This window comes from Mya arenaria, chromosome 7, assembly GCF_026914265.1.
Source record: "Mya arenaria isolate MELC-2E11 chromosome 7, ASM2691426v1".
NCBI classification, from domain to species: Eukaryota; Metazoa; Mollusca; class Bivalvia; order Myida; family Myidae; genus Mya; species Mya arenaria.
The window spans coordinates 29,497,172-29,523,833 of NC_069128.1; the positions used below are offsets into that span (position 1 = coordinate 29,497,172).

The 26,662-nt window shown below is 39.7% G+C and overlaps 1 protein-coding gene across 2 annotated transcripts; it reads left to right on the top strand.

Moving 5' to 3' along the window:
- Positions 1-1,912: 1,912 nt before the first annotated feature.
- Positions 1,913-17,331, top strand: LOC128240882 (interleukin-1 receptor accessory protein-like). Of its 2 annotated transcripts, none has more exons than XM_052957861.1 (11): positions 1,913-1,954; positions 3,652-3,760; positions 4,840-5,005; positions 6,036-6,166; positions 7,085-7,218; positions 9,389-9,508; positions 11,525-11,618; positions 12,288-12,440; positions 12,794-12,931; positions 14,558-14,694; positions 15,726-17,331. In XM_052957861.1, exons 2-11 carry the CDS (start codon positions 3,700-3,702, stop codon positions 15,975-15,977), a joined length of 1,386 nt encoding a protein of 461 aa, XP_052813821.1. In that variant the 5' UTR covers positions 1,913-1,954; positions 3,652-3,699; the 3' UTR covers positions 15,978-17,331. The 2 variants fall into 2 exon arrangements, with proteins under 2 accessions (XP_052813821.1, XP_052813820.1); XM_052957860.1 differs by lacking the exon at positions 1,913-1,954 and adding an exon at positions 2,502-2,636.
- Positions 17,332-26,662: the final 9,331 nt, after the last annotated feature.

Here is a 26,662-nt window from a genome sequence, read left to right on the forward strand (position 1 = left end):
CATGGAGTCCGACATATCATATCTGACAACAAAGGCGGTTAAGTCCGAGCATGGAGTCCGACATATCAGATCTGACAACAAAGGCGTTAAGTCCGAGCATGGAGTCCGACATGTCAGATCTGACAACAAAGGCGTTAAGTCCGAGCATGGAGTCCGACATATCATATCTGACAACAAAGGCGGTTAAGTCCGAGCATGGAGTCCGACATATCAGATCTGACAACAAAGGCGGTTAAGTCCGAGCATGGAGTCCGACATATCAGATCTGACAACAAAGGCGTTAAGTCCGAGCATGGAGTCCGACATGTCAGATCTGACAACAAAGGCGGTTAAGTCCGAGCATGGAGTCCGACATGTCAGATCTGACAACAAAGGCGGTTAAGTCCGAGCATGGAGTCCGACATGTCAGATCTGACAACAAAGGCGGTTAAGTCCGAGGATGGAGTCCGACATATCAGATCTGACAACAAAGGCGGTTAAGCCCGAGCATGGAGTCCGACATATCAGATCTGACAACAAAGGCGGTTAAGTCCGAGCATGGAGTCCGACATATCAGATCTGACTTGCCAGGGAAAGCCTTGCACTTTCTTTTTGCCACAAAATGTTGAAATCGATCGACTGTTTTTGTGTCATTGATGGTCATGTTATTCCATAATTCAGAGCCATAAAAGTGATATCGGGACTATTATATTTTGGTATAAGCTGCATGAAATGAGTGGAATTACTCTATATGGATGAACACCCTGCCCGTCCATTGAGAAGATGGCATTTTTGCTTTTTGACCGTCCATTGAGAAGATGGCATTTTTGCTTATTGACCGTCCATTGAGAAGATGGCATTTTTGCTTTTTGAATGGGTTGTGTTATGCGTCCGTGCACTTTTAAGTTTGAATCCTGCAGTATACCTAGATAATAGTGAATGTGACTTGTTGAATGATATGCTCACCGTACTTGATAAGGATTTAAGGGACGCTGCGGCGTGAAGAAAATACTATAATATCAGATGTGTTGACATTCATTTCTATGGTCCAGCGGTGGCAATATAAGTAAACTTATCGACCATTCACTGGTCGTAAGGACAAAATGTGACGAATGATATATCGTCTGCAAATGCGAGATTTCCAAATTTACAAACATAACTCGTAGGAGTCTACCTTTGATACAAAGTCTACCTAGTGTAAGTAACAGTGCTGGTTGTCCGACAGTATCGAAAACAGCCTTTTGATCTAAACATTACACGTACGTGTGACTACCCTTGACCTTGTCAACAACGTGGCAAATAATTTCCTTATCTTTAGTCAGCCTTCTTATATCACTGGTTTCCTGACATTTAAGCAAACCTTTGCTCATTCCAAGAGAAAATAAATAATAGTAATGAAAAGTCAAAACAGTCAATCTGTGAGAGTGCCGCTTTGAGCGGACGATAGTTTTACGTTATTAATCTGCCCAACATTTATAATTGTTTATATTATACAACTTACAATTTAGTATTTTAGCATACATATAAAATTTGCAATATAAATACGCGAGTACGCGGCTAAATCCACATGATTCTGACAAACAACTAACAAACATCAGCCAAAGTTGCAGTATGCGTACTTGACTACATGATCCTAAAACTGTCCATTTTCCATTACTTCTTAAAGCACCTCAGAATACTACAGAATGCACCATATGGCTTTCACGTTTTCCGAGGGAACATGCTCCCTGTTAAATAACGTCAGTTCAATAAATGTCATCTGCTCAAATTGAACCCTTTATTCGTATCTTATTGATATGATCGGGGTTCAAAGCGAAAGAAGAAAGTCGGGCGTATTTTTTGGAAAAGCACACGTGAATGCACGATATATTTTGTCGCATTCCATACTTTGCCTATAATATAGTATGCATAATTACGCTGGAAGCGTGATACAATAAACCTGGTTATTTTCCTTCATAATTTACATATCATACATGTAAGTACATACATTTTGTCTCTCAATTTCTAAAAAAACACACTAAAAATGAATATGGTATATACAAATTAAAATTGACAACATGTACTTGTAAGTGTGAATTGCTTGCACAATGAACTTCCTGGGTCAAAATATAAACATTGACCTATTTTGTCACTTACGCAATTGACCTCGACCATGTAGACCGCATGTATACAGAAAAATAACTGACTAATTGTTTACCAAATTAAGGCGTTTGGCCATTTTTTGAGAAATAAGTTTCGAATTTCAAACGGTAATTGGCGAACAAAGAAGCGCAAACTATAAATAGAATTTGTGTTCCAAATCAGTTTACATCAAGAAACATAAAAAGGAATCAAACCGAAAATAATCTATCTCCGATTTATTTTATGTCACTTGCATTAGTATCGCTTCCCCATCTCGATCTACTTTGTAGTATATTAAAGTGTTTCACACGGTTTATGCTGTTAAATGTAGCTATTCTAAATATAGAACGTTATCGAAAAATGTAAACATAGCATTTTCCGAAATCCATATTAAATAGGTCGTACTAGCCAATATCCCACAATGGACGTTCTTAAGTGTATCTTACTCTTAAACTATTCAGTTTAACAGGCTAACGACCTTCTATAAGGTTAAGCACATTTGGATAGGTTTATTTTGAGGATAAGTTTATATTAAGGTATGCACATTTCTTCTTAAATCATTGTTATAATTTTAATTTATAGGTATATTGTATTTAGGCGTTCTTTCCACATTGTTTCCATATTAGTTTTCGTTTTAAAATAGAAACTTATTTTTTTGCACGTGAAGCTTAAAGAAATCAATCAAATGGATTTTAAAACATTGTTTTGGTAAATTAAGTCAATATTTGGTGCTTAAGTGCAATATCACATATACATATAATCGCAAACAAGCACGAATTCTTTGATATAACCTTCGCGCCGCATGGACTACATGTATATAAAGTTTAAACAAAAAGTAAACAGAGCTATTTAGGGCCTTGATCTTGGAAAAGCCTTAAAGGATATTCAGTTTGTATGTATTCTCACAGGCGGCAGTAACGTTGATTATATCTTTAATATAAAGTAATATCAAAAATTTTGGCAATTTTGTCATGGAATGTTTGGTTGATATTTAGATTTTTTTGTGATAAATGATCATGTTCCAATCACTTTTGGTCTTCAAATATTTATTATTATTTTTCTTTTATTATTTATTTTTTATTATTCTATTTATTTTATTATTTATTTATTTATTTTTTGGTGGGGGGTTGGCAACACAAATAGGGGGAGAGGGGTGTCCTGTCAACGTTACTGCCGCCTGTGTATATTACCTGACAATATTTAGTGAAACAGAGGATTTGGGGACTCGATCAACTTTTGATTGTTTTTTCAATAGTTAAGCATTTCTTGTTCTAATTTAATAGGTGTCAAGCATATGATTTCAGTTGATATTGTGAGTACTATTAAGGTCCTAAATCGCCCACCTGTCCTAAAACCTATGTAAGCAAAGCCACCATGTTAAAACTTTTTAAAAGTTTAATTAGACGTTCATGATATGCTCTGTTTACATTTATACACATACTGATGATACTGTGTGCGCATATTACTCGTTTATATCTCGGATCACGCTATTAAACATACTTTGATAAGATTAAAACGCATGTATTCATTTCAATGTTATCGACTTTTCAGGTATTCTTATCAAAGGTTGCCTTTCACACAAAAACCATCGGAACCAAAATGGAAAGGAGTCCTTCCGCAGCGGTATTTCTTGTGCTTTATATGTGCATCGCCACAGGTGGTAAGCTTTCTTCTAGCTAGTATTGATATATTGAATTATATTACCATAGGTGACAGTACCAGTCAGAGATGATAATTAAAAAAAAATATATTTACGTAGGGGGCAGTACTAGTTATATATTTTGTTTTCTATATTTTTATAAACATTAAAATTATAATATCCAATAAATTACCCATCAATGGCTGATACAGAAAACCATGGCATTTACGAGTTTAAGTAGATTACATTAGGTATTGTTAAGTCACTGTGTAAAAATACATAAAGGATACAGATACTATATACACATTATGCTTCGATTGTACAGTCGAACCTCGTTGGCTCGAACTCGCTTGGGTCGAATTCCTCGTTGGCTCGAAATGGATGTAAAGAGCCGATTTCTTTACACTAATGATTAGCATTCCGGCTTGGCTCGAATTTTCCGAGGCTTGATGTATTTTAGGTGGTCCTTTGGAGTTCGAGCGACGGGGTTCGCCTGTATATCATGCATGTTAATTGATGTTCTCATTTTGATTTTCATCAAACAAAAGAAACTACGGGATAAGCCTTAAGTGTTGTTTTTTTCCTTAAAGTCACTTTGGCCCAGCTTTAAATGTCTCGGTGTTCCATGTTTTAAACGCGATTGAATCCACTCTCATTTTCCCTTCTACAATATGTAATGCACCAGCCAATTGTAACCACGCCCCCCCCCCCCCCCAGATCCGGGGGTATACAGGGAATAGCGGGGGAAATGGCCGTGTTTTTACCTTTCAGGTGAACCCGCAGTGTCGAGTGACTGCGGTGGTTTTGTTTTCGCGCCGAAATAGCGGGGAATGAGCAATTGACAAGGATTTTATCAGCAGTTTGTCTCTGCAGGGCGGGGATTTTACCGGGGATTAGCTAGACCGAAAGTCAAAGTCCCCGCTATTGGCCGGACCTGGGTTGGGGGTGGTTGGGGGTGAGCGTGGTTACAATTGACTGGTGCCTAAGTATATAATCGAAAAAAACAAACTGTTATTTGTTTTAAATAAACATCATCATGGTTTAATTGAGATTTATCATATATAGTAACATATTGTTAAGCTTATATTTTTTGTTTACAGCATCACAGCTACAGCCAAAGTTTTCAAAGACCCCTACCTGGCCTCACAGCAATTATTATGACGAAGACGGGCCCCCAATACTCCTGGACTGCCCCCTAGTCTCTTACGATGGAGTTAAGTTGCTCTGGTTCAAAGACGAACAACGACTTAATTCAGTGCCAAACGTGTATCCTTACTGTAATTTTCGGAAATTCTGTAATCTTGATTGAGCATACCATAACATAAATAATACAATATCAGATTAAATATTTCTGTTGCATGACTTGGTTTTTGGAACGCTTTGCTTTATATTGTATTCAAAATTAATGGAGCAGTACAAATGCTTCAGTCCAAGTCACATAAAAAATGTCGCTGTAGAAGTTTTAATTTCGCTTTAAGAAGTGTGTCCTACATTTTCAGCTATTCAGGGGTGCCATGTTTTTAAAATGTTTAGGTTCTTATTTGTGAAGAATCTTTACTTATTTCTGAAGACGACTAATCATGATTAACTAAATTCTTTATTATCATCCATGTGCATATAGCCAGGCCTTTATTCATATTCGAAGGCGCAGTTTCAGTGCCAACGTGACGTCACAATATCTTGGTTGGAGTCATACTTTTGACTGGTGCACGGCATAATTTTATGATGCAATCTGGGACGGGCTAACACTAAGTCGGTTGGAATTTATACAGTAATTTCTAAGTGAATAAGAAACCACGGTCGGTTCTCTACGCTCCGCTCCCTTAGGTCATAATTTACGAAGAAAATAACTTAATAAACTCTTACCTACACATGTACTAAGTTATAGATGAAAATTACACGTATTAACGGCGTGCATACAATGTGATAATGCACCAGTCAATTGTAACCACGGTCCCCAGGTCCGGGGGTATACCGGGGATAGCCGGGGAAAAGGCCGTGTTTTTACTTTCCAGGTGCCCCCGCAGGGCCGGTTGGCAGCGGTGGTTTTGTCATAGCGCCAAATTTAGCGGAGATTGGGCCACATATAGAGTCTCTGGGGTGCGGGGGCATTTGGCCGGGGTTAAACCATCAGTTCGTTCCCGCAGGGCGGGGATTTTATCCGGGGTCGGCTGGACCAAAAGTCAAAGTCCGGCTATTCCACGGACCTGGGGGCGTGGGGGCGTGGTAACAATTGACTGGTGCATAATACTAACTATTTTATTACGGAATATGTTTCACCTTAACGAGTAACCAGGTACGTGTTCGGTGATGGGAATTCCACGTTGACGTTGACGTTACCCAAACACATACAAACGGGGCACTACAGATGTTCGGCTTTCAACACAGCGGGGAACATCAGCCATGGTGGAGAAATACTTATTGCAGGTAGAATGCTTGTATTAGGTATGACGTCACCATTGCGTCATATGTACTTCCGTTGTGTGGAAAATTCTCAATAAAAAATAATGTTTTTATGACTGATAGACATGTTTTCTTATGCTCAATACACTGTAAATAAAAGAGTTACATTACGGGCAGCCCGAGCACTCTTAAGCTCTTAAGCAGCGTAAAGCTTATGACTAAGGAATCTTATTGATTTGCTTAAAACAAATTTTATTGCTTTTTTTTCTTTGAACATGATCGGTATTTACAACAATGATAATTGTATAGAGTATACAAAAGCAAATGGTTCTAACATCATTAGTAAAGTCTTTCCCATAGTAATCTTATTGAAATATCATCCATGGCATAAGTTAGAGAGTCACAGATATTAGTGTTTTTAAACTTTGCTTTAGTTACATCCAGTTGACTCCTTTGAAAGTAGGTAATTAGATACTTGATCTACTGTAACACTAACGGGACAACGTCTTCCTACACATATATACAACTAAGGCCAAAACAAATGTTTGGTTAGGGTTACATCCTTTTCAAAAACAGGTAGGGTAGGTAGGCTTTTTTTTTATTAGACTTTATATAAGATTATCATTTTCATCATTGGAGAATGGTGTTATCTAAGTTATCTTCTGTATAAGCATTTAAAGTTTAAACTACATATTGAAAAGCAATTAATTTTTTTTAGTTTTTCATTTTTTTTCAAACTGACTATAAAAACGGTAGAATCGGCGCCTATTTCGTAGGTAGGGTTGGGTAACCCGAACCAAATGTATTTTTTGTTAGGCCTAAGTTCGAGTGTTTGGTTAAAAGTCAAATGTATCTGGTATGTCACTAAATGTATGTACAACACAAGTACAGTTTATATAACCATATTTTAAAGTGCAAAACAATTGACCGTGTTTGTTGCAGCTCGAACACAAGAGACAAAACCACGAGTTGTTCAGCTTAAACCCAATACGTCAATTGTGTACGCAAACATCGGTGACGTCATCAATATCAGTTGTACATTTGATGTTGGCGGATCTTCTTCGGCGCTGATGGATGTAAGTTTTATTTAAATGTGTAGATATCTCAAATATAAGTTGAATACATTTAAATATCGAGTAAAGAAAACGGCACACAAGCTATAAATTCGTGTAAATCAATTACAAAAGTAGTTTGTATTGTGATGGTGATGAACTGCCTAGTCCAGTCTGCAACAAAATGGCTTATAAGTTACGGGGTCAGTAGGTGACCCGATAATGGATATACGGGGCAAAAGAAACCATATCGGGTGAGAACGAAGCTCGAGCCCGAATATTGTTTCCTGCGCCACGTATATCCCATATCGGGTCACCTACTAACCCCGTACCGTGTGTATCACGTCGACAATCTGTTAACATGTTTACATGTTTCATTAATTCATCGGAATCGGAAAATAGACGCCATTTTGGTACGATTTAGATTGCTGACCCAATATGGAAAAATATGGGGTCACCGCGTGACCATTCCTGGACCAATGACGTTGCGTCATTTATGTTAGAGGCGTGATATACGTGTATATGGGTCCGTTTTCATTGCGCACATAAGTCGTGAATATCATATAAATAATATATATGTAACTGTCTATGATACTATGCTTGTAATAAGCAAAGAAGTGTCTTAGGAGCTTGCAATGTTGCTTTTCGATGAATAATTCTTTATTCTTTGACATTTAAGTTTAGAATTGAATTATGATATGGCATAACTCTTGTAAGCAGTCACACATGCGATGATCGTCTCCCTTTTCGTTTCTCTGCTCACGAAATGGGTCTAACCTGATAGCGAGAGTAAAGAAGCCAACTGCTAAATATTACATTTTCGCCTAGAATTGTAATTATTGTAGTATATACTGATAGGGCACATTTATTTGTAATACGCAGTCACCTACTCGATTATCTTCTCATTTGTCATTTCCCGGCTGGTTGAATCGGTCTTACCCAATGGAGAGGGTAAATAAGCTAACTAGTTAATATTATATTTAAGCCCATAATTTTATAATGATAGGGCATAACAATTTGTGTGCAGTCAACCTTATATGGTCTCCCTTGTACATTTTAGCCGAGAATTTCAAAATGATGCAGTCACTCATGCATTAAAGCTGCACGTTCACAGATTGAACGTTTTGACAACTTTTTTTATTTTTTGTCTTGGTACGAGCCAATTTTTTTGCGAATATCCAAGGAAACCAGTTATATAAGACAGCTGACAAAATATTTGATCGCAGATTTTTATATTTAAGTTAAAAAAATGGATGTTTTATGCATTTTTCTTAAACCGTTAGTAACGGATTAAGCCATAAAACAAGACTTTTTGAACGGAAATATGAAAATATACGATCTGATTTTTTGTTAGCAATCTTATATCATTGGTTTGCAAATATTTACCCCAAAATTTGCTCTTTCCAAGACAAAAAAAAAAAAAAGTTGTAAAAATGCAATATCTGTGAGAGTGCAGCTTTAATCCGGGTTCCTTTGTCATTTTTCTGCTCATCCAATGTGTCCCACTCCCCGCCCGCTTTTGTGATTTCTCATTTTAGTTCATTCTGGCCAGGAAGTTTTTTCCAATGACTTCAAATATATGTTCGATATTAGTTAATCTTACACATAGGAAACAAGTTCATTGCATATTTGGATTTAAATATTCAGCTTAGACAGTGTGTGTATACCACGTGATAAATTGGGTCATAAATGCTACGTCGGAAGGCAACATTTTGCTTCGAATGAAGACTTAAAACAAAAATAACTTCACTATTTCTTCACCATATTAGATGAAACATTCCACAGTCTACGCCTCTTACTGAGCCTCGCCTTCGGTCTTTTACCAGAGTTTGATTGAGAGTTTAGTTTCTTCAAACACTTCGAAAAACCCTTTTACTTTACGCCCGTCTGACGGAGCACTGTCAAAACATTATTAAGGAAACAGGTTTGTTGGAGTGTTTGAGGAAACTAATCACCTTATCAAACTTCGGTAATAAAACGAAGGCGGGGCTCTTTAAGTGGCATAAACTGCCCTTTGTTTTATTTAAAATGGTGTAGTTAAAGAAAAGTTATCTATGATTTAAGTCTTCATTTTATGCAAAATGTTGCCTTCCGACGTAGCATATATGACGTAATTCATCACGTGGTATACACACACTGTTAGACAAGCCTTAGTTTTAACCAAGTCAACTAACCTCTCGACTGATTGCTCCAGCTCAGCCTTGAGTGGTTGAAAGACGGTGAGACAGTGAACGACACCATCCATACCACGTGGGGTGTAGACACAACAGACGATAACAGTCAGGTCTTCGCCCTGCATCTAGACTCAGTGAAGGTATGGGGGTATTCCTACTATTATTAGTTATTTGGTCTGTTACTGAACCACTACGGAAAAAATGGGGGGTCTGTGAAGGCGTTAGACGAGTCCCCCTATAAATTTCACAGACCCCACCCCCATTTTTTCGTAGTGGGTCAGTTACAGACCAAATAATTGATTTATTTCATCGACCACCGCTCATGTTAAAACTATAATATAAGAATGGATGAATGGCGGCCATTTTTTTTTACTATTGACTTTACTGACCCACTATAGAAAAACAGTGGGTCACCATGTGACTTCTCTTATCCAATGAAAAGGTCAGAAACTAGTGGGAGGTGAAATAAAACATGTTGTAGTTGTTTGGTTTATAAAGGTCTGTCCGCGCCCTTTCACGGTGGCATTGTGGTTTGATCCCTTCACCTCCTTAAAAGTGTGACTTAAGGACAGTTTTGAATTCAAAAGGGGAGTTTTATCCCATCCAGTTGATCGGATATTCGCGAAAGAAGTTTTTTTTGTATCCACAATGCCGCGAGACAGCCCTGCGATGAAAGACATTTAGAGTGGTCCCAAACAGTGTGTGTATACCACGTGATAAATTGCGTCATAAATGCTACGTCGGAAGGCAACATTTTGCATATTCTCTTACGGAGCCACGCCTTCGGTCTTTACCAGAGTTTGATTGAGAGTTTAGTTTCTTAAAACAGTTCGACAAACCATTTCACAATACGGCCGTCTGACGGAGCACTGTCAAAACATAAGTTTGGAAACAGGTTTGTCGAATGGTTTGATGAAACTAATCACCTTATCAAACTCCAGTAACAAAACGATGGCGGGGCTCTTTAAACGGCATAGACTGCCCTTTGTTTCATTTAAAATGGTGTAGTAAAAGAAAAGTTATCTTTGATTTAATTCTTCATTTTAAGCAAATTATTGCCTTCCGACGTAGCATATAATTATGACGTAATTTATCACGTGGTATACACACACTGCCACTGCTCTGGCTATTGTATATGGTGTTAATGCCTACTAATACATTGGGACTTACAATGAATTTATACCAGGTGGGAACAAGAATCAATTTGGAGGGGGGTACCTTTTCACCAGTGAAGTCTTGGCTTTGTTGTGTGGTTTTTACGTCATATGGCGGGTTAAACCCAGATTCCCCATGGTGACGTCATAATCCCAGCATAAAGCGATCGATATTCACCACACTATTGCTGAGGAATGTTGTGTTTTCTAAAATGAAAGCCAGGCCTTGTTACTTAACTGCAACTACATAAAAATCACTTCAAATGTCTTTTTTAGTACTTTTGCTATTTGAGTAATTACGACAAATGTAATAACTTGTTTTCAATGACATCTAATATGAAAATCGTTTATTAATGTGTGTAAAAGATATCATGTAAGTCAATCGGTAGCGCGTATTCTTCTTTGCTCATATCCGGTTGCTAGATTTGGGAAATTTTGTATTCCAGTATTCCACCAGGTTTTTCTGGTGAGCGATTTTCTCGATTTCTGGCATAAAAACCGTCTAAATCGCATTTAAAATTCATAAATGCTAGATATTCTCGCTCGCAGTTTGTTCATCATTTTTTTACCAGTGTGTTATCCATTTCTTATTAAAAATCACTCTGAATTAAAAATTATTCACCTATTTGGACAAATGGGAGCAATTCTCTCAATGAAATTTTGGCATGAAATTAACGCATGGACTATTCCACTATGCTGTACATCTCCTTTTAAGACACTATGGTATTAAAGTATTCCAGAAAGAAAAAACGATTAAGAAAAACAAAGGAGACAGTTCTATAAGGCCTGGGTGCATGAATTTGATTAGTGGTCACCAAGCTTGACAAGTGGGTTTTCTCCAGGTTCTCCGGTTTCCCCACCAAAGAAAAACCAAACCCTCGCGCAACATCGTGTCAACGAGAGTGACTTAGCATACTTATTATAAGTTAATATTATTTTCATGACTATCGTTGTAAAATAAACACAATTTAAAGTACATGTATTAAAAATGACTTATTTCAGGCGCTTGACTACGGAACATATACCTGCTTCGGGATAAATTCACGAGGAAACGATTCCAAGTCAATATCCGTTACCACTCCGAAACCTGTGTTAAGTAAGTGATGCTTATTCGGATAGAAAATTTCCGATATTTTTTAATGTTTGGACAGGATAAGATTCAATGGAGAACTGCATAATTAATTCAATATTTCATTTAAGCAGTGTCAATATGCACATTGTGTTAAAGACATAGTTGAAGCAATGTTTGGCATGATAATCCCAAGGGAGCAATTTTCTGTATATTGGTTAATTGGCTTGGGCCATTTAGGGTCCAATATTATAATAAAACCTACAAAGCTGCACAGATTGGAGATCTAATAAGAAGGCACCATGCAATCTGATTAAGATCAATACACAGAGGTTGTGTACTATACACCGATTTGGTGGGGGGGGGGACTAATAGAAGTCTTAAACTAGGCCTTTAAATTATTTGCCATATGGATATATATTACTGGCATAAATAGTTGTCAATTTAAGAACAATATAGGTTGGTACACATGTTGTCGTGAAATACTTCGAGATAAAGCACATTCGATATAACCGAAAAGCATGAAGGGTATAATTGATCGCAAGACATTCGATAAAAGCTCGACATAGCCAGAACATCAATAAAAACAGAGTTGGACGATTTTCGACTGTATTTCTAAAGACTGTAGCCGACAATCTAAAACTGTTATAACATATAGTGTGCCCCGTTAAATTAAATGCCAACAAATCATTGTAGAGCACATTCCGGTCAATGAAATCATCATCGGCTCATCGCTAGGAGTTGTAGCTGTGTTAGTCGGCGTTGTTGCGTTTGTGGTGTTACGACATAAGAAGAAACAACAAGAATATGATGAGATGGACTGGCCCGATCCGGACATCAAATATGACGGTAGGAATTCAATTTATTTTTTCAAAAATAGTCCGTCATCAAGTAATTATGATGCTTTTTTTAAAGCATTATCAATACACAATCAAGTGTTAGACACATAGCCATTCTTAGCAGTCACGGATGTGACGAGGCGTGAGAAACTGCTGGCTCCAATTTCCTGAAACTTTTTTAAGTCAAGTAGGGTTAATTAGCTTATTCCTGTTAGCAAACATACATACTTGAATTTGACTTTGATAAATGGTTTATAGCTATTTTCATCAAGAGATTTTCAATTTTAAGTACCTAAAAATAAGTTCAATGTAATGAATTTCTCAGATGCTTTTATGATATTCTATGTTTGTTTTTATTTTCAGTTCCAGAAAGAAAGATCGAGTACGATGTGTTTATATCCTACAGCAGCGATGATTTAAAGTGGACCAAAGATGTACTGTTTTCAAAACTCGACGCCATGGGATACAATGTCTGCATTGATTTTAAAGATTTTATGCCAGGTATATTAACTTTTAAATATATCTGTAAAATATTTTGTTTGGGTCTAGGTTGGTATTCAATGCGCGACTTAAGTCAATTTTATGGTCATACATCATTGACTCCGTTCAGTGTAAATGTTTGTTATTTATATCGAGTAATCCGATTAGCTACATTGTTCTTAGATCCAATTAAGACCAATATTATATACCACCCTAGGGCCCCGTTTTAATGAAGATCTTAACGCTGACGATCGTTGATTTCCAGGCGTTACCTCGTTTATGGTTTTAAACTTATTTATTATACAACGATTGTGAAACAAGTTTTGCAACATTATATTAATCACTCTCGTTGGCACGATTTTACGCGAGAGTGTTGTCTTGTGTTGTGTGGGAACCCGGAGTACCCGGAGGAAACCCACATGTCCGGCTTGGTGAGCACAACCAAACTCACATCCGGTTGAGCCCGGAATCGAACCCGGGTCGCCTTGGTAAGAAGCGAGTGTGCTAACCACTGCGCTAACCGAACAACTAAATTTTCATCTGCTGTATTTTTGCTTAAAAAGAAAACGAAAACATGATTTGTTAACGGATTAAAACTGAATGGGTGTCACCAATCACTCTTAAAACTGCACTCTCACAGACTAACTTTTTGGGGCATTTTTAAAAAAAAGAATGTCTCGAGATCAGCTAATTTTTGCAACAATGCTTTCAATTCAGTCATAACGCACAATAGAACAAATCGCAATTGTCCGACAAACGCCCAAAATGTGCAATTTTCTTAACGCCTTAGTAACGCTTTTACCCATAAAACATTAATTTTAGTCCACATATGTAAAAGGCTGCGATCTAATCTTTAGTCAGTCTTTTTATATCACTGGTTACCACATATTTTCGCAAATATTGGCTCATTCAAAGACAACAATAAAAAAACAGTTGTCAAAACGTTCATCCTGTGAGAGTGCAGCTTTAAGCAGCGGACTAAATCTTATTCAAATGGGTTCGTGGAAACCAATGTGAAATGAGACTCCTATTATATTTCGCAGATAGAAATTATTTCTGAGCTAGATGGTGGATAAAAGGGTTTTAATTCACTGCCATAATTTGGTCAATTTACTTGTTAGCGCATATTATACCCACAAATGAGGCAAACATGGGTCTTGTGGTTGATTGAATACGTATTCTGTATCATTGAAGTGCTGAGAAAATAGGGATAAAACCCTAGACTTATTGTGATGGTAACAGTAATACGATAGCCTGACATTTGTATGCTGTGAATGTTACATTGTTCCCATATATCTACTTAAAACACGAATAATACATAGGTTCATGCAAATAAAAAAAAAAAAAAATATTAGCGATCTTTTTGTGCGTTTTGAACTGGGGAGTTTATGGCCATGTAGCTATTAATTAAAAAAACACACATTTACAAAGGCTAATATTATTTTAATTCGTTAACAAACCATAGTTCTGTTTCGTTTTGTTTCATTGATTGAAGTCAAATGCGTTAAACATGATAATGTAATAAATTTAAAAAAAATGCACCAACCCATATTGTACTTATAATGATTTCCGATCTGCAATTCCATTGGATAAAATGCAGGTTGAATTCTAAAAAGTAATGTTGCCTTATGATATGGTATTTTGTAGGACTCCCAATAGCGGAGAACATCATGGATTCTATATACAAGAGTAAGAAGACCATTGTACTGATGTCGGGGAACTTTCTGAAGTCAATGTGGGGGCAGTTCGAGCTGCAGCAGGTTCACCAGAGAGCGGTCCTGCAGGTAGGATTTAGTTAGCAGACTAGATTTTAAGGCGCTTTATGCTATTTCCGACAGGATAAAATCCATATCTTGTCCCCAGTATCTTAAAAACTACAATAAAGTACAATAAGTTGGGCGTGTGTGCGTACGCTCACTATACTGGCACTCGGGCAAGGCCCATTCGACGAGTGCTCCGATAAGATTGTTAGTCATATTGCACAGACGGAATGTAGCCCTGGTTAGAGGTACGTCCCTCCCGGAAGAAGATTAGCATTATTTTTAGTGATGCGGCGGGGAATCGTACCCATGACCCCTGGACTGACAGTCCAGTGTGTTACCACTAATCCACGTATCCGCCACAGTTAGACCCTCCAATAAAAATCATTGAATACATGTATTAGAAATGGGTCTACGGTTATGTAATGTTTCATGAAAGTGAGGTAAATATAATACAAAAGTTACCAATGTACTTTTGGTCGAATTTAATGATTGAAGTGAATTCAACTGTATGACGATACGATACCAATATATTTTACCCAAACCGTGTAATTGACACGAAAAGTACGAAGACTTTATCGTATCGACATTTCTGAGTAGTGGTAAAAGTGATGTTAATACAAATCTGTAAGTAAATTAAGCTAAGTTTGTTTGATTTCGTGAAAAAAAATCAATTTAATTGGAGGCAGTCACTATATACTTATCTTTAAAGCCTTGACCGGTATTCACGAAACATCTTAAGTCATTTCTTACCTTGAGTCAACTTCCTAAGTTAAGAATATCACTGATCATATGATCATATAACTAAATAGTATCAAATATACTATATCTTCATCTTTAGTATTGAATATACATGTTTTAATTGACAAACAACTATATACACTTCTATCAATGTGTCTGTAAAATATAAGAAAACGACTTAAGATGTTTTGTGAATACCTGCTCTGATGTTACAATGTTTAGTTATTATTTAAGCATCTAAATAAAATGACGCATTTATAAATGTATTACTTAGTTAACTCATTTACCAAATGTTGTTGTTGTTTCTTTTTCAGAGGAAAGACGTGCTGATTGTAATTAAATATGATCAAAGCAAGGTACCTTTGAAACTTACGGGTAAAACATTTCTGGACTGGAATGATAACAAAGTGAAGCCCCACTTTTGGGCTCGGCTATTTGACGCCATAGGAAAGCCCGGTGACCTACAGAGTGATGTGGAACTTAACAATAGACATCGTCTATCGTCTGATGACTTCGATACTACAAATACTGACGATGAAGATGCAAAGTTAATAATTAATGTTTGAAATATTTGTGCTCGTCCATGTATATATTTTTATTAGTTAATGCACCTGTCAAGCAAGTTATTGCACTTGTAAACAGTCGAAACTCGCTATGTCGAACTCTGTTATCTCGATGTTCTGGTTATACCGAAATTCCTTATAATGTGTTGGGTATAGTTAGCAATGTTTGTATTCCGGTTATGTCGAATGTTCGTTACCTCGAGGTATTTCCCGATGTCCAAACGACTTCGACAAAGCGATTTTTGACTGTACGTTATAGTTACTGCACCCGCCATTCTCGTTTGCATCCGCCATTTTTTTCCAATTTTCACACGAGCACTTCAACGCGAGTGTATAATTTCAATTACGAGAGTATTGGTTGAATTGACTGTTCTGTATCATGTTGTCAATGACAACGTGCAATAACTACCGTGCGTATAAGTGCATAGCGTGAATAGCGTTATTACGTATCCGCACGATGGTTTTGACACGGTAAAACTCCACGTACCTGTAACCGTTCCGATATGCGAGTTAATGTATAGACTGAGGGTAAATATAACGGTATCGGATATGGTTCTGGATTGTAAGATGTTCATACAATTTAGTTGTTCATGTTGAGTTAAGCAGTGTGCTGGTTTGGCTATCTTGAAATTAACCGTTTGATATTAAAGATAAAACATATGGTTGTATTGTCGTTTGTCTATATTTTCGTTTGGTTATATTGGAGTCTGGCTGCATTTTTGTTTTGTTATATTAACGTTTGGCTGTATTGCTGTTTGGCTGAATTGCCGTTTGACTCTATTGTCGTTTGACTATATTGTCGTTTGGTTATATTGCCGTTTGGCTAGGTTGCCGTTTGACTATATTGTCGTTTGGTTATATTGCCGTTTGGCTGTATTGTCGTTTGACTATATTGTCGTTTGGTTATATTGCCGTTTGGCTGTATTGCCGTTTGACAATATTGTCGTTTGGTTATATTGCCGTTTGGCTGTATTGCCGTTTGACTATATTGTCGTTTGACTATATTGCCGTTTGACTATATTGTCGTTTGGTTATATTGCCGTTTGGCTGTATTGCCGTTTGACTATATTGTCGTTTGGTTATATTGCCGTTTGACTATATTGTCGTTTAACTATATTGCCGTTTGACTATATTGTCGTTTGGTTATATTGCCGTTTGACTATATTGTCGTTTGGTTATATTGCCGTTTGGCCGTATGTCGTTCGGTTGTGTTGCCGTTTGGTTGTATTGTGTTTGGTTGTTTTGGTGTGTTTACGACGTTTGAAATGGAACAGTGCATCGACAAATTATATAAGATGTTTTATTATTACATATAATTATATTATGTTAATATATCTTATATGATAAATGCAAAATGTATTCTCGTCATGTCCCTTTTGTAATTCTCCGCCACGGGAATGGGGAGGGGATTATAGGATATTCACTTCGTCCGTCCGTCAGTCGTCTATCTGCCTGTCTGTCTGTCCGTTAATTTTGTGTCCGGGCTATGACCTCATTATACATTGATAGATTACCATATAACTTGGTAAAAATGCTGTCCTCATTGAGACGATGTGCAGTGACCTAGACCCGGGTCCATACCTCAAAGGTCAAGGCCACACGTGACATTCAAATGTCAGAGTACACATGCTCGTTTCCGGGCTATAACTTACTTTTGCATCGATAGATTTCCATATAACTTGGTTCACATATTGTCCTTATTTAGACGATGTGCAGTGAACTTGATCTGGGTCAATACCTCAAAGATCAAGGTCATACGAGACATTTAAATATCAGTACACATGTTCGTGTCCGCTCTATAACTTACTTACGCATTGATGGATTACCATATAATTTGGTATAACTGTTTTCCTCATTGAGACGATGTGCAGTGACCTTGACCCGGGTACATAACTCAAAGGTAAAAAAGGTCACACGAGACTTTTAATATCAGTACACATGCTCGTGTCCGCGCTATAACTTACTTATGCATTTATGGATTACGATATAATTTGGTATAACTGTTTTCCTCATTGAGACGATGTGCAGTGACCTTGACCCGGGTCCATACCTCAAAGGTAAAAAAGGTCACACGAGACATTTAATATCAGTACACATGCTCGTGTCCGCGCTATAACTTACTTATGCATTGATGGATTACCATATAAATTAATGCAAATGTTGTCCTTATCGAGACGATGTGCAGTGACCTTCACTCGGGTCAATACCTCAAAGACCAAGGTCCCACGGGACATTTAAAAGTCAGAGTTCACATTTTAAAGTGTTTGTTAATTGAAAGTGTTAATTTTGGGCATAAAATATGACGAAAAAAATGTGGTTAACACGCTATTCGTGAAACATTTTTTTGCCTTCATTCGCAGTAATATACTTCCCTATTACACTAAAATTAAGTCAAACCAACGGAACATGAACTCTTTTCGATTTTTTATTCGATAAGTGAAATGAAGGTATAAAATTATAGATCTGAGTAAATATGAATTGCCTTCTAGCCTCTAAGTTTCTGATCATTTAAATGAACAATTTGAAACATGATGGATGTGAGTCATACAAAGAAATAAATGTTAAAAAAGTATAAACAGTTTCTAAACAAATATGACAAATGGATTATGGGACTCTCATTACGTCATCCATGACGTCATTAGACTTATATGTTCTATTTATATGATGAAGTCGGTATACAGACGACAATTTCTTAGATTCCATGAAGACAACGCAGAGATTGCTTTGTTATACATACATCATACACGCATATTACACAAACTACTGAAATATAATGAATTTAATACACATTAAAGTGACACTCTTATTCAAAATCAAAACATACACATGTATATAAAACATAAATTTTGAGTGCAAAACCTTTAAATACTTACTAGATAATGCTTTTATGGAAATATTAATTACAGATAACAAGATTGTAACCATGCATTTAATAGCTGAAAGCGCAAAAATATTTAACGATTGGTGAGTGCTAAAAGATTTCCTGTGAACTACTATCGTCTCTTACGGTAGTAATACCTTGTTTTTTGCACCTTACTTTCAAATTTTGAAGACGGACTCATTCGGCACCTATTAAACTATCGATTGTTCTAGCGAACTGTCCCAGGGTACAGGCGAAGCAAAGCGTGAAAATGTACCCATGGATAACTGACAATATCCGTGGGGATGCGTAACAGCCTCCACAAAGGTGATTTGACAATTGTGCTACTTGAAAAGGCGGAGAACGGAGAAGTAGTGCCTTTGATTTTGACGACAAATGGGAATTGGATTCAATAACGCTAACACACCTTTTGATATTTCAAAATTCACCTATGTTCGATTCATAAAGGTATTTTTAATATGAAACGATCGCATTTTTGACAAAAGCCAATATGATACTGGACAACATTGTAGGGTGGAGCCATGCCATTTGGCAAAGAAAATGAGTGTTGGTCATCGATTTCTTAATTAACCATTTCTATTTCTATCAACTGCTGTTCTAATTGGTTAGCGAATGCAAATTCAGGATATATTTTTGCAGTCTGGTTTAAGAGAATTGGTTTCATAAGCCTTTCTTTTAGTATACAATTACTAGTATGTTCAATTTCCAATACAATTTCTCGTACAAGTTCCCGTACACTCCGCTATCTACATATATCCTTGATTGTCATATGCGCCATCTTGTTTTTGTGACGTCTCTGTGATGTCATCCGAAGGAGTCGATTCGCAGTACGCGTTGATTGGTTCGTGCGTTGATCCATATCCTATGTCACTTTCCGGTCTGTCAGGCTTGGATTCATCCGTGATTTTTGTATCAATGTAGCCATTTACAGAGGGAACAGCTGAAAAAATATTCTTACAAAGGTAAGTACAATATGAAATATTTTGTTTCAAAAATGGTATTAAATTTAAGATATAATCAGCCTCAGTGACAAAAAGCGACATCTGGAAGAGATTAATCTCAATTAATAAAAAGTGAGGTATTTAGAAGTGTAAAAGAACACAGTGAACAAAGGAAAGTATTTGACAGTGTAAAAGCACACAGTGAACAAAGGGAAGTATTTGGAAGTGTAAAAGCACACAGTGAACGAAGGGAAGTATTTGGAAGTGTAAAAACACACAGTGAACGAAGGGAAGTATTTGGAAGTGTAAAAATACACAGTGAACAAAGGGAAGTATTTGGAAGTGTAAAAACTCACAGTGAACAAAGGGAAGTATTTGGAAGTGTAAAAACTCACAGTGAAAAAAGTGAAGTATTTGGAAGTGTAAAAACTCACAGTGAAAAAAAGTGAAGTACTTGGAAGTGTAAAAGCAAACAGTGAACAAAGGGAAGTATTTGGAAGTGTAAAAACTCACAGTGAACAAAGTGAAGTATTTGGAAGTGTAAAAACTCACAGTGAACAAAGGGAAGTATTTGGAAGTGTAAAAACTCACAGTGAACAAAGGGAAGTATTTGGAAGTGTAAAAGCACACAGTGAACAAAGGGAAGTATTTGGAAGTGTAAAAGCACACAGTGAACAAAGGGAAGTATTTGGAAGTGTAAAAACTCACAGTGAACAAAGGGAAGTATTTGGAAGTGTAAAAACTCACAGTGAACAAAGGGAAGTATTTGGAAGTGTAAAAGCACACAGTGAACAAAGGGAAGTATTTGGAAGTGTAAAAACTCACAGTGAACAAAGGGAAGTATTTGGAAGTGTAAAATCACACAGTGAACAAAGTGAAGTATTTGGAAGTGTAAAAACTCACAGTGAAAAAAGTGAAGTATTTGGAAGTGTAAAAGCACACAGTGAACAAAGGGAAGTATTTGGAAGTGTAAAAACTCACAGTGAACAAAGGGAAGTATTTGGAAGTGTAAAAACTCACAGTGAACAAAGGGAAGTATTTGGAAGTGTAAAAACTCACAGTGAAAAAAGGGAAGTATTTGGAAGTGTAAAAGCACACAGTGAACAAAGGGAAGTATTTGGAAGTGTAAAAGCACACAGTGAACAAAGGGAAGTATTTGGAAGTGTAAAAGCACACAGTGAACAAAGGGAAGTATTTGGAAGTGTAAAAACTCACAGTGAACAAAGGGAAGTATTTGGAAGTGTAAAAGCACACAGTGAACAAAGGGAAGTATTTGGAAGTGTAAAAACTCACAGAGAACAAAGTGAAGTATTTGGAAGTGTAAAAACTCACAGTGAACAAAGTGAAGTATTTGGAAGTGTAAAAACTCACAGTGAAAAAAGTGAAGTATTTGGAATTGTAAAAGCACACAGTGAACAAAGGGGAGTATTTGGAATTGTAAAAACTCACAGTGAACAAAGTGAAGTATTTGCAAGTGTAAAAACTCACAGTGAACAAAGTGAAGTATTTGGAAGTGTAAAAACTCACAGTGAACAAAGGGAAGTATTTGGAAGTGTAAAAACTCACAGTGAAAAAAGTGAAGTATTTGGAAGTGTAAAAACTCACAGTGAAAAAAGTGAAGTACTTGGAAGTGTAAAAGCAAACAGTGAACAAAGGGAAGTATTTGGAAGTGTAAAAACTCACAGTGACAAAGTGAAGTATTTGGAAGTGTAAAAACTCACAGTGAACAAAGGGAAGTATTTGGAAGTGTAAAAACTCACAGTGAAAAAAGGGAAGTATTTGGAAGTGTAAAAGCACACAGTGAACAAAGGGAAGTATTTGGAAGTGTAAAAGCACACAGTGAACAAAGGGAAGTATTTGGAAGTGTAAAAGCACACAGTGAACAAAGGGAAGTATTTGGAAGTGTAAAAACTCACAGTGAACAAAGGGAAGAATTTGGAAGTGTAAAAGCACACAGTGAACAAAGGGAAGTATTTGGAAGTGTAAAAACTCACAGTGAACAAAGTGAAGTATTTGGAAGTGTAAAAACTCACAGTGAACAAAATGAAGTATTTGCAAGTGTAAAAACTCACAGTGAACAAAGGGAAGTATTTGGAAGTGTAAAAACTCACAGTGAACAAAGTGAAGTATTTGGAAGTGTAAAAACTCACAGTGAAAAAAAGTGAAGTATTTGGAAGTGTAAAAGCAAACAGTGAACAAAGGGAAGTATTTGGAAGTGTAAAAACTCACAGTGACAAAGTGAAGTATTTGGAAGTGTAAAAACTCACAGTGAACAAAGGGAAGTATTTGGAAGTGTCCCCGAGCACCGCATTGCACCCTGGTCTGCCGCCCCCCGCTTACACCACCCTCCAATTTTTTATTCCGGATTTCACCGCCAATACACCCGCATTGGCATTCTACAGCACTTGGGATAGTGCCCGGAGCAGTTTACGCGCAGCATTGCGACCGAGCACCGCATTGCACCCTGGTCTGCCGCCCCCGCTTACCCCACCCTGCATTTTCTTTTCTTGCGGATTTCACCGCCAATACACCCGCATTGGCATTCTACAGCACTTGGGATAGTGCCCGGAGCGTTTTACGCGCAGCATTGCGACCGAGCATGGCATTGCACCCTGGTCTGCCGCCCCCGCTTACCCCACCCTCCATTTTTTTATTCCGGATTTCACCGACAATACACCCGCATTGGCATTCTACAGCACTTGGGATAGTGCCCGGAGTAATTTACGCGCAGCATTGCGACTGACCACCGCATTGCACCCTGGTCTGCCGCCCCCGCGTACCCCATCCTCCATATTTTTAATTCCGGATTTCACCGCCAATACATCCGGATTGGCATTCATCAGCACTTGGGATAGTGCCCGGAGCAAATTACGCGCAGCATTGCAACCGAGCACCGCATTGCACCCTGGTCTGCCGCCCCCGCTTACCCCACCCTCCATTTTCTTTTATTCCGGATTTCACCGCCAATACACCCGCATTGGCATTCTACAGCACTTGGGATAGTGCCCGGAGCAGTTTACTCGCAGCATTGCGACCGAGCACCGCATTGCATCCTGTTCTGCCGCCCCCGCTTACCCCACCCTCCATTTTTTTTATTCCGGATTTCACCGCCAATACACCCGCATTGGCATTCTACAGCACTTGGGATAGTGCCCGGAGCAGTTTACGCGCAGCATTGCGACCGAGCACCGCATTGCACCCTGTTCTGCCGCCCCCGCTTACCCCACCCTCCATTTTTTTAATCCAGATTTCACCGCCAATACATCCGCATCGGCATTCTACAGCACTTGGGATAGTGCCCGGAGCAGTCTACGCGTAGCATTGCGACCGAGCACCGCATTGCACCCTGGTCTGCCGCCCCCGCTTACCCAACCCTCCATCTTTTTTATACCGGATTTTACCGCCAATACACCCGCATTGGCATTCTACAGCACTTGGGATAGTGCCCGGAGCAGTTTAAGCGCAACATTGCGACCGAGCACCGCATTGCACCCTGTTCTGCCGCCCCCGCTTACCCCACCCTCCAATTTTGTTATTCCGGATTTCACCGCCAATACACCCGCATTGGCATTCTACAGCACTTGGGATAGTGCCCGGAGGAGTTTACGCGCAGCATTGCGACCGAGCACCGCATTGCACCCTGGTCTGCCGCCCCCCGCTTACCCCATCCTCCATTTTCTTTTATTGCGGATTTCACCGCCAATACACCCGCATTGGCATTCTACAGCACTTGGGATAGTGCCCGGAGCAGTTTACGCGCAGCATTGCGACAGAGCACCGCATTGCTCCCTGGTCTGCCGCCCCCGCTTACCCCACCCTGCATTTTCTTTTTTTGCGGATTTCACCGCCAATACACCCGCATTGGCATTCTTCAGCACTTGGAAAAGTGCCCGGAGCAGTTTACGCTCAGCATTGCGACCCAGCACCGCATTGCACCCTGGTCTGCCGCCCCCGCTTACCCCACCCTCCATTTTTTTTTTATTCCGGATTTCACCGCCAATACACCCACTTTGACATTCTACAGCACTTGGGATAGTGCCCGGAGCAGTTTACGCGCAGCATTGCGACCGAGCACCGCATTGCACCCTGGTCTGCCGCCCCCGCTTACCCCATCCTCCATTTTCTTTTATTGCGGATTTCACCTCCAATACACCCGCATTGGCATTCTACAGCACTTGGGATAGTGCCCGGAGCAGTTTACGCGCAGCATTGCGACCGAGCACCGCATTGCACCCTGGTCTGCCGACCCCGCTTAACCCACCCTGCATTTTTTTATTCCGGATTTCAACGTCAATACACCCGCATTGGCATTCTACAACTCTTGGGATAGTGCCCGGAGCAATTTACGCGCAGCATTGCGACCGAGCACCGCATTGCACCCTGGTCTGCCGCCCCCGCTTACCCCACCCTCCATTTTCTTTTATTCCGGATTTCACCGCCAATACACCCGCATTGGCATTCTTCAGCATTTGGGATAGTGCCCGGAGCAGTTTACGCGGAGCATTGCGACCGAGCACCGCATTGCACCCTGGTCTGCCGACCCCGCGTACCCCACCTTCCGTTTCTTTTTATTACGGATTTCACCACCAATACATCCGCATTGGCATTGAACAGCACTTGGGATAGTGCCCGTAGTAGTTTACGCGCAGCATTGCGACCGGGCACCGCATTGTACCCTGGTCTGCCGCCCCCGCTTACATCACCCTCCATTTTTTTATTCCGGATTTCACCGCCAATACACCCGCATTGGCATTCTACAGCACTTGGAAAAGTGCCCGGAGCAGTTTACGCGCAGCATTGCGACCGACCACCGCATTGCACCCTGGTCTGCCGCCCCCGCTTACCCCATCCTCCATTTTTTTTATTCCGGATTTCACCGCCAAAACACCCGCATTGGCATTCTACAGCACTTGGGATAGTGCCCGGAGCAGTTTACGCGCAGCATTGCGACCGAGCACCGCATTGCACCCTGGTCTGCCGACCTCGCTTACCCCACCCTCCATTTTTTGTTTCCGGATTTCACCGCCAATACACCCGCATTGGCATTCTACAGCACTTGGGATAGTGCCCGGAGCAGTTTACGCGCAGCATTGCGACCAAGCACCGCATTGCACCCTGGTCCGCCGCCCCCGTTTACCCCACCCTCCATTTTTTTGATTCCGGATTTCACCGCCAATACACCCGCATTGGCATTCTACAGCACTTGGGATAGTACCCGGAGCAGTTTACGCGCAGCATTGCGACAAAGCACCGCATTGCACCCTGGTATGCCGCCCCCGCTTACCCCTCCCTCCATTTTTTATTCCGGATTTCACCGCCAATACACCCGCATTGGCATTCTACAGCACTTCGGATAGTACCCAGAGCAGTTTACGCGCAGCATTGCGACCGAGCACCGCTTTGCACCCTGGTCTGCCGCCCCCGCTTACCCCACCCTCCATTTTTTTTATTCCGGATTTCACCGCCAATACACCCGCATTGGCATTCTACAGCACTTGGGATAGTGCCCGGAGCAGTTTACGCGCAGCATTGCGACCGAGCACCGCATTGCACCCTGGTCTGCCGCCCCCGTTTACCCCACCCTCCATTTTTTTGATTCCGGATTTCACCGCCAAAACACCCGCATTGGCATTCTACAGCTTTTTGGATAGTGCCCGGAGCAGTTTACGCGCAGCATTGCGACCGAGCACCGCTTGCACCCTGGTCTGCCGCCCCCGCTTACCCCATCCTCCATTTTTTTATTCCGGATTTCAACGCCAATACACCCGCATTGGCATTCAATAACACTGGAAATTTTGGTTGTCGGTTGATCCTGCGCACAGCGTATCAGGGGCGCAATTCAGTATTTTAAGTTCAAGATGGGTAATGTTTGCATGGCTTTAGATTGCCACTCTGCTTGTTTTAGCACTGTAATACAGAGAAAATATTGTGGTGGTCGGGTGACCCTGGGCACAGCGTATCAGGGGCACAATTCAGTATTCGGGTTTCAAGATGTGCGTAAAAGATTCAGGGTACTGTTCGCATGACTTTAGATTGCCACTCTGCTTGTATTAGCACTGTAATACGGAGGAAAAATGTGGTGGTCGGGTGACCCCAGGACCAGCGTATCAGGGGCGCAATTCACTATTCAGGGTTCAAGATGTGCGTAAATGGTTTAGAGTACTGTCCGCATTGCTATAGATTGCCACTCTGCTTGTTTTAGCACTGTAATAAGGAGGGGGAAAAATGGTGGTCGGGTGACCCTGGGCACAGCGTATCAGGGGCGAAAATCAGTATTCGGGGTTTATGATGTGCGTAAAAGTTTCAGGGTACTGTCCGCATGGCTTTAGATTGCCACTCTGTTTTTATTAGCACTGTACGAAGACAAAAGGTTGGTGGTCGGGTGAGCCTGGGCACAGCGTCTCAGGGGCACAATTCAGTATTCGGGATTCAAGATGTGCTTCAACGGTTCAGGATACTGTCCGCATGGCTTTAGATTGCCACTCTGCTTGGATAAGCACTGTAATACGGAGAAGAAAAGTTGGTGTTCGGTTGACCTGAGGCACAGCATATCAGGGGCGCAATTCAGTATTCGGGGTTTAAGATGTGCGTAAAATGTTCAAAATACTGTCCGCATGGCTTTTGATTGCCACTCTGCTTGTATTAGCACTGTAATACGGATAAAAAACTTTGGTTGTCGGGTGACCTGGGGCACAGCATATTATGGGCGCAATCAGTATTCGGGGTTCAAGATGTGCGTAAAAGGTTGAACCGGCTTGTATTAGCACTGTAATACGGAACAAAAATGGTGGTCGGGTGACCCCAGGACCAGCGTATCAGTGGCGCAATTAACTATTCAGGGTTCAAGATGTGCGTAAATGGTTTAG

Coding starts and splice junctions, on each gene's coding strand:
- LOC128240882 (XM_052957861.1), top strand. CDS start 3,700: ATGGAAAGGAGTCCTTCCGCAGCGGTATTTCTTGTGCTTTATATGTGC. Junction 5,006..6,035: donor CTTAATTCAGTGCCAAACGT/GTATCCTTACTG, acceptor ACGAGTAACCAG/GTACGTGTTCGGTGATGGGA. Junction 9,509..11,524: donor TGCATCTAGACTCAGTGAAG/GTATGGGGGTAT, acceptor GACTTATTTCAG/GCGCTTGACTACGGAACATA.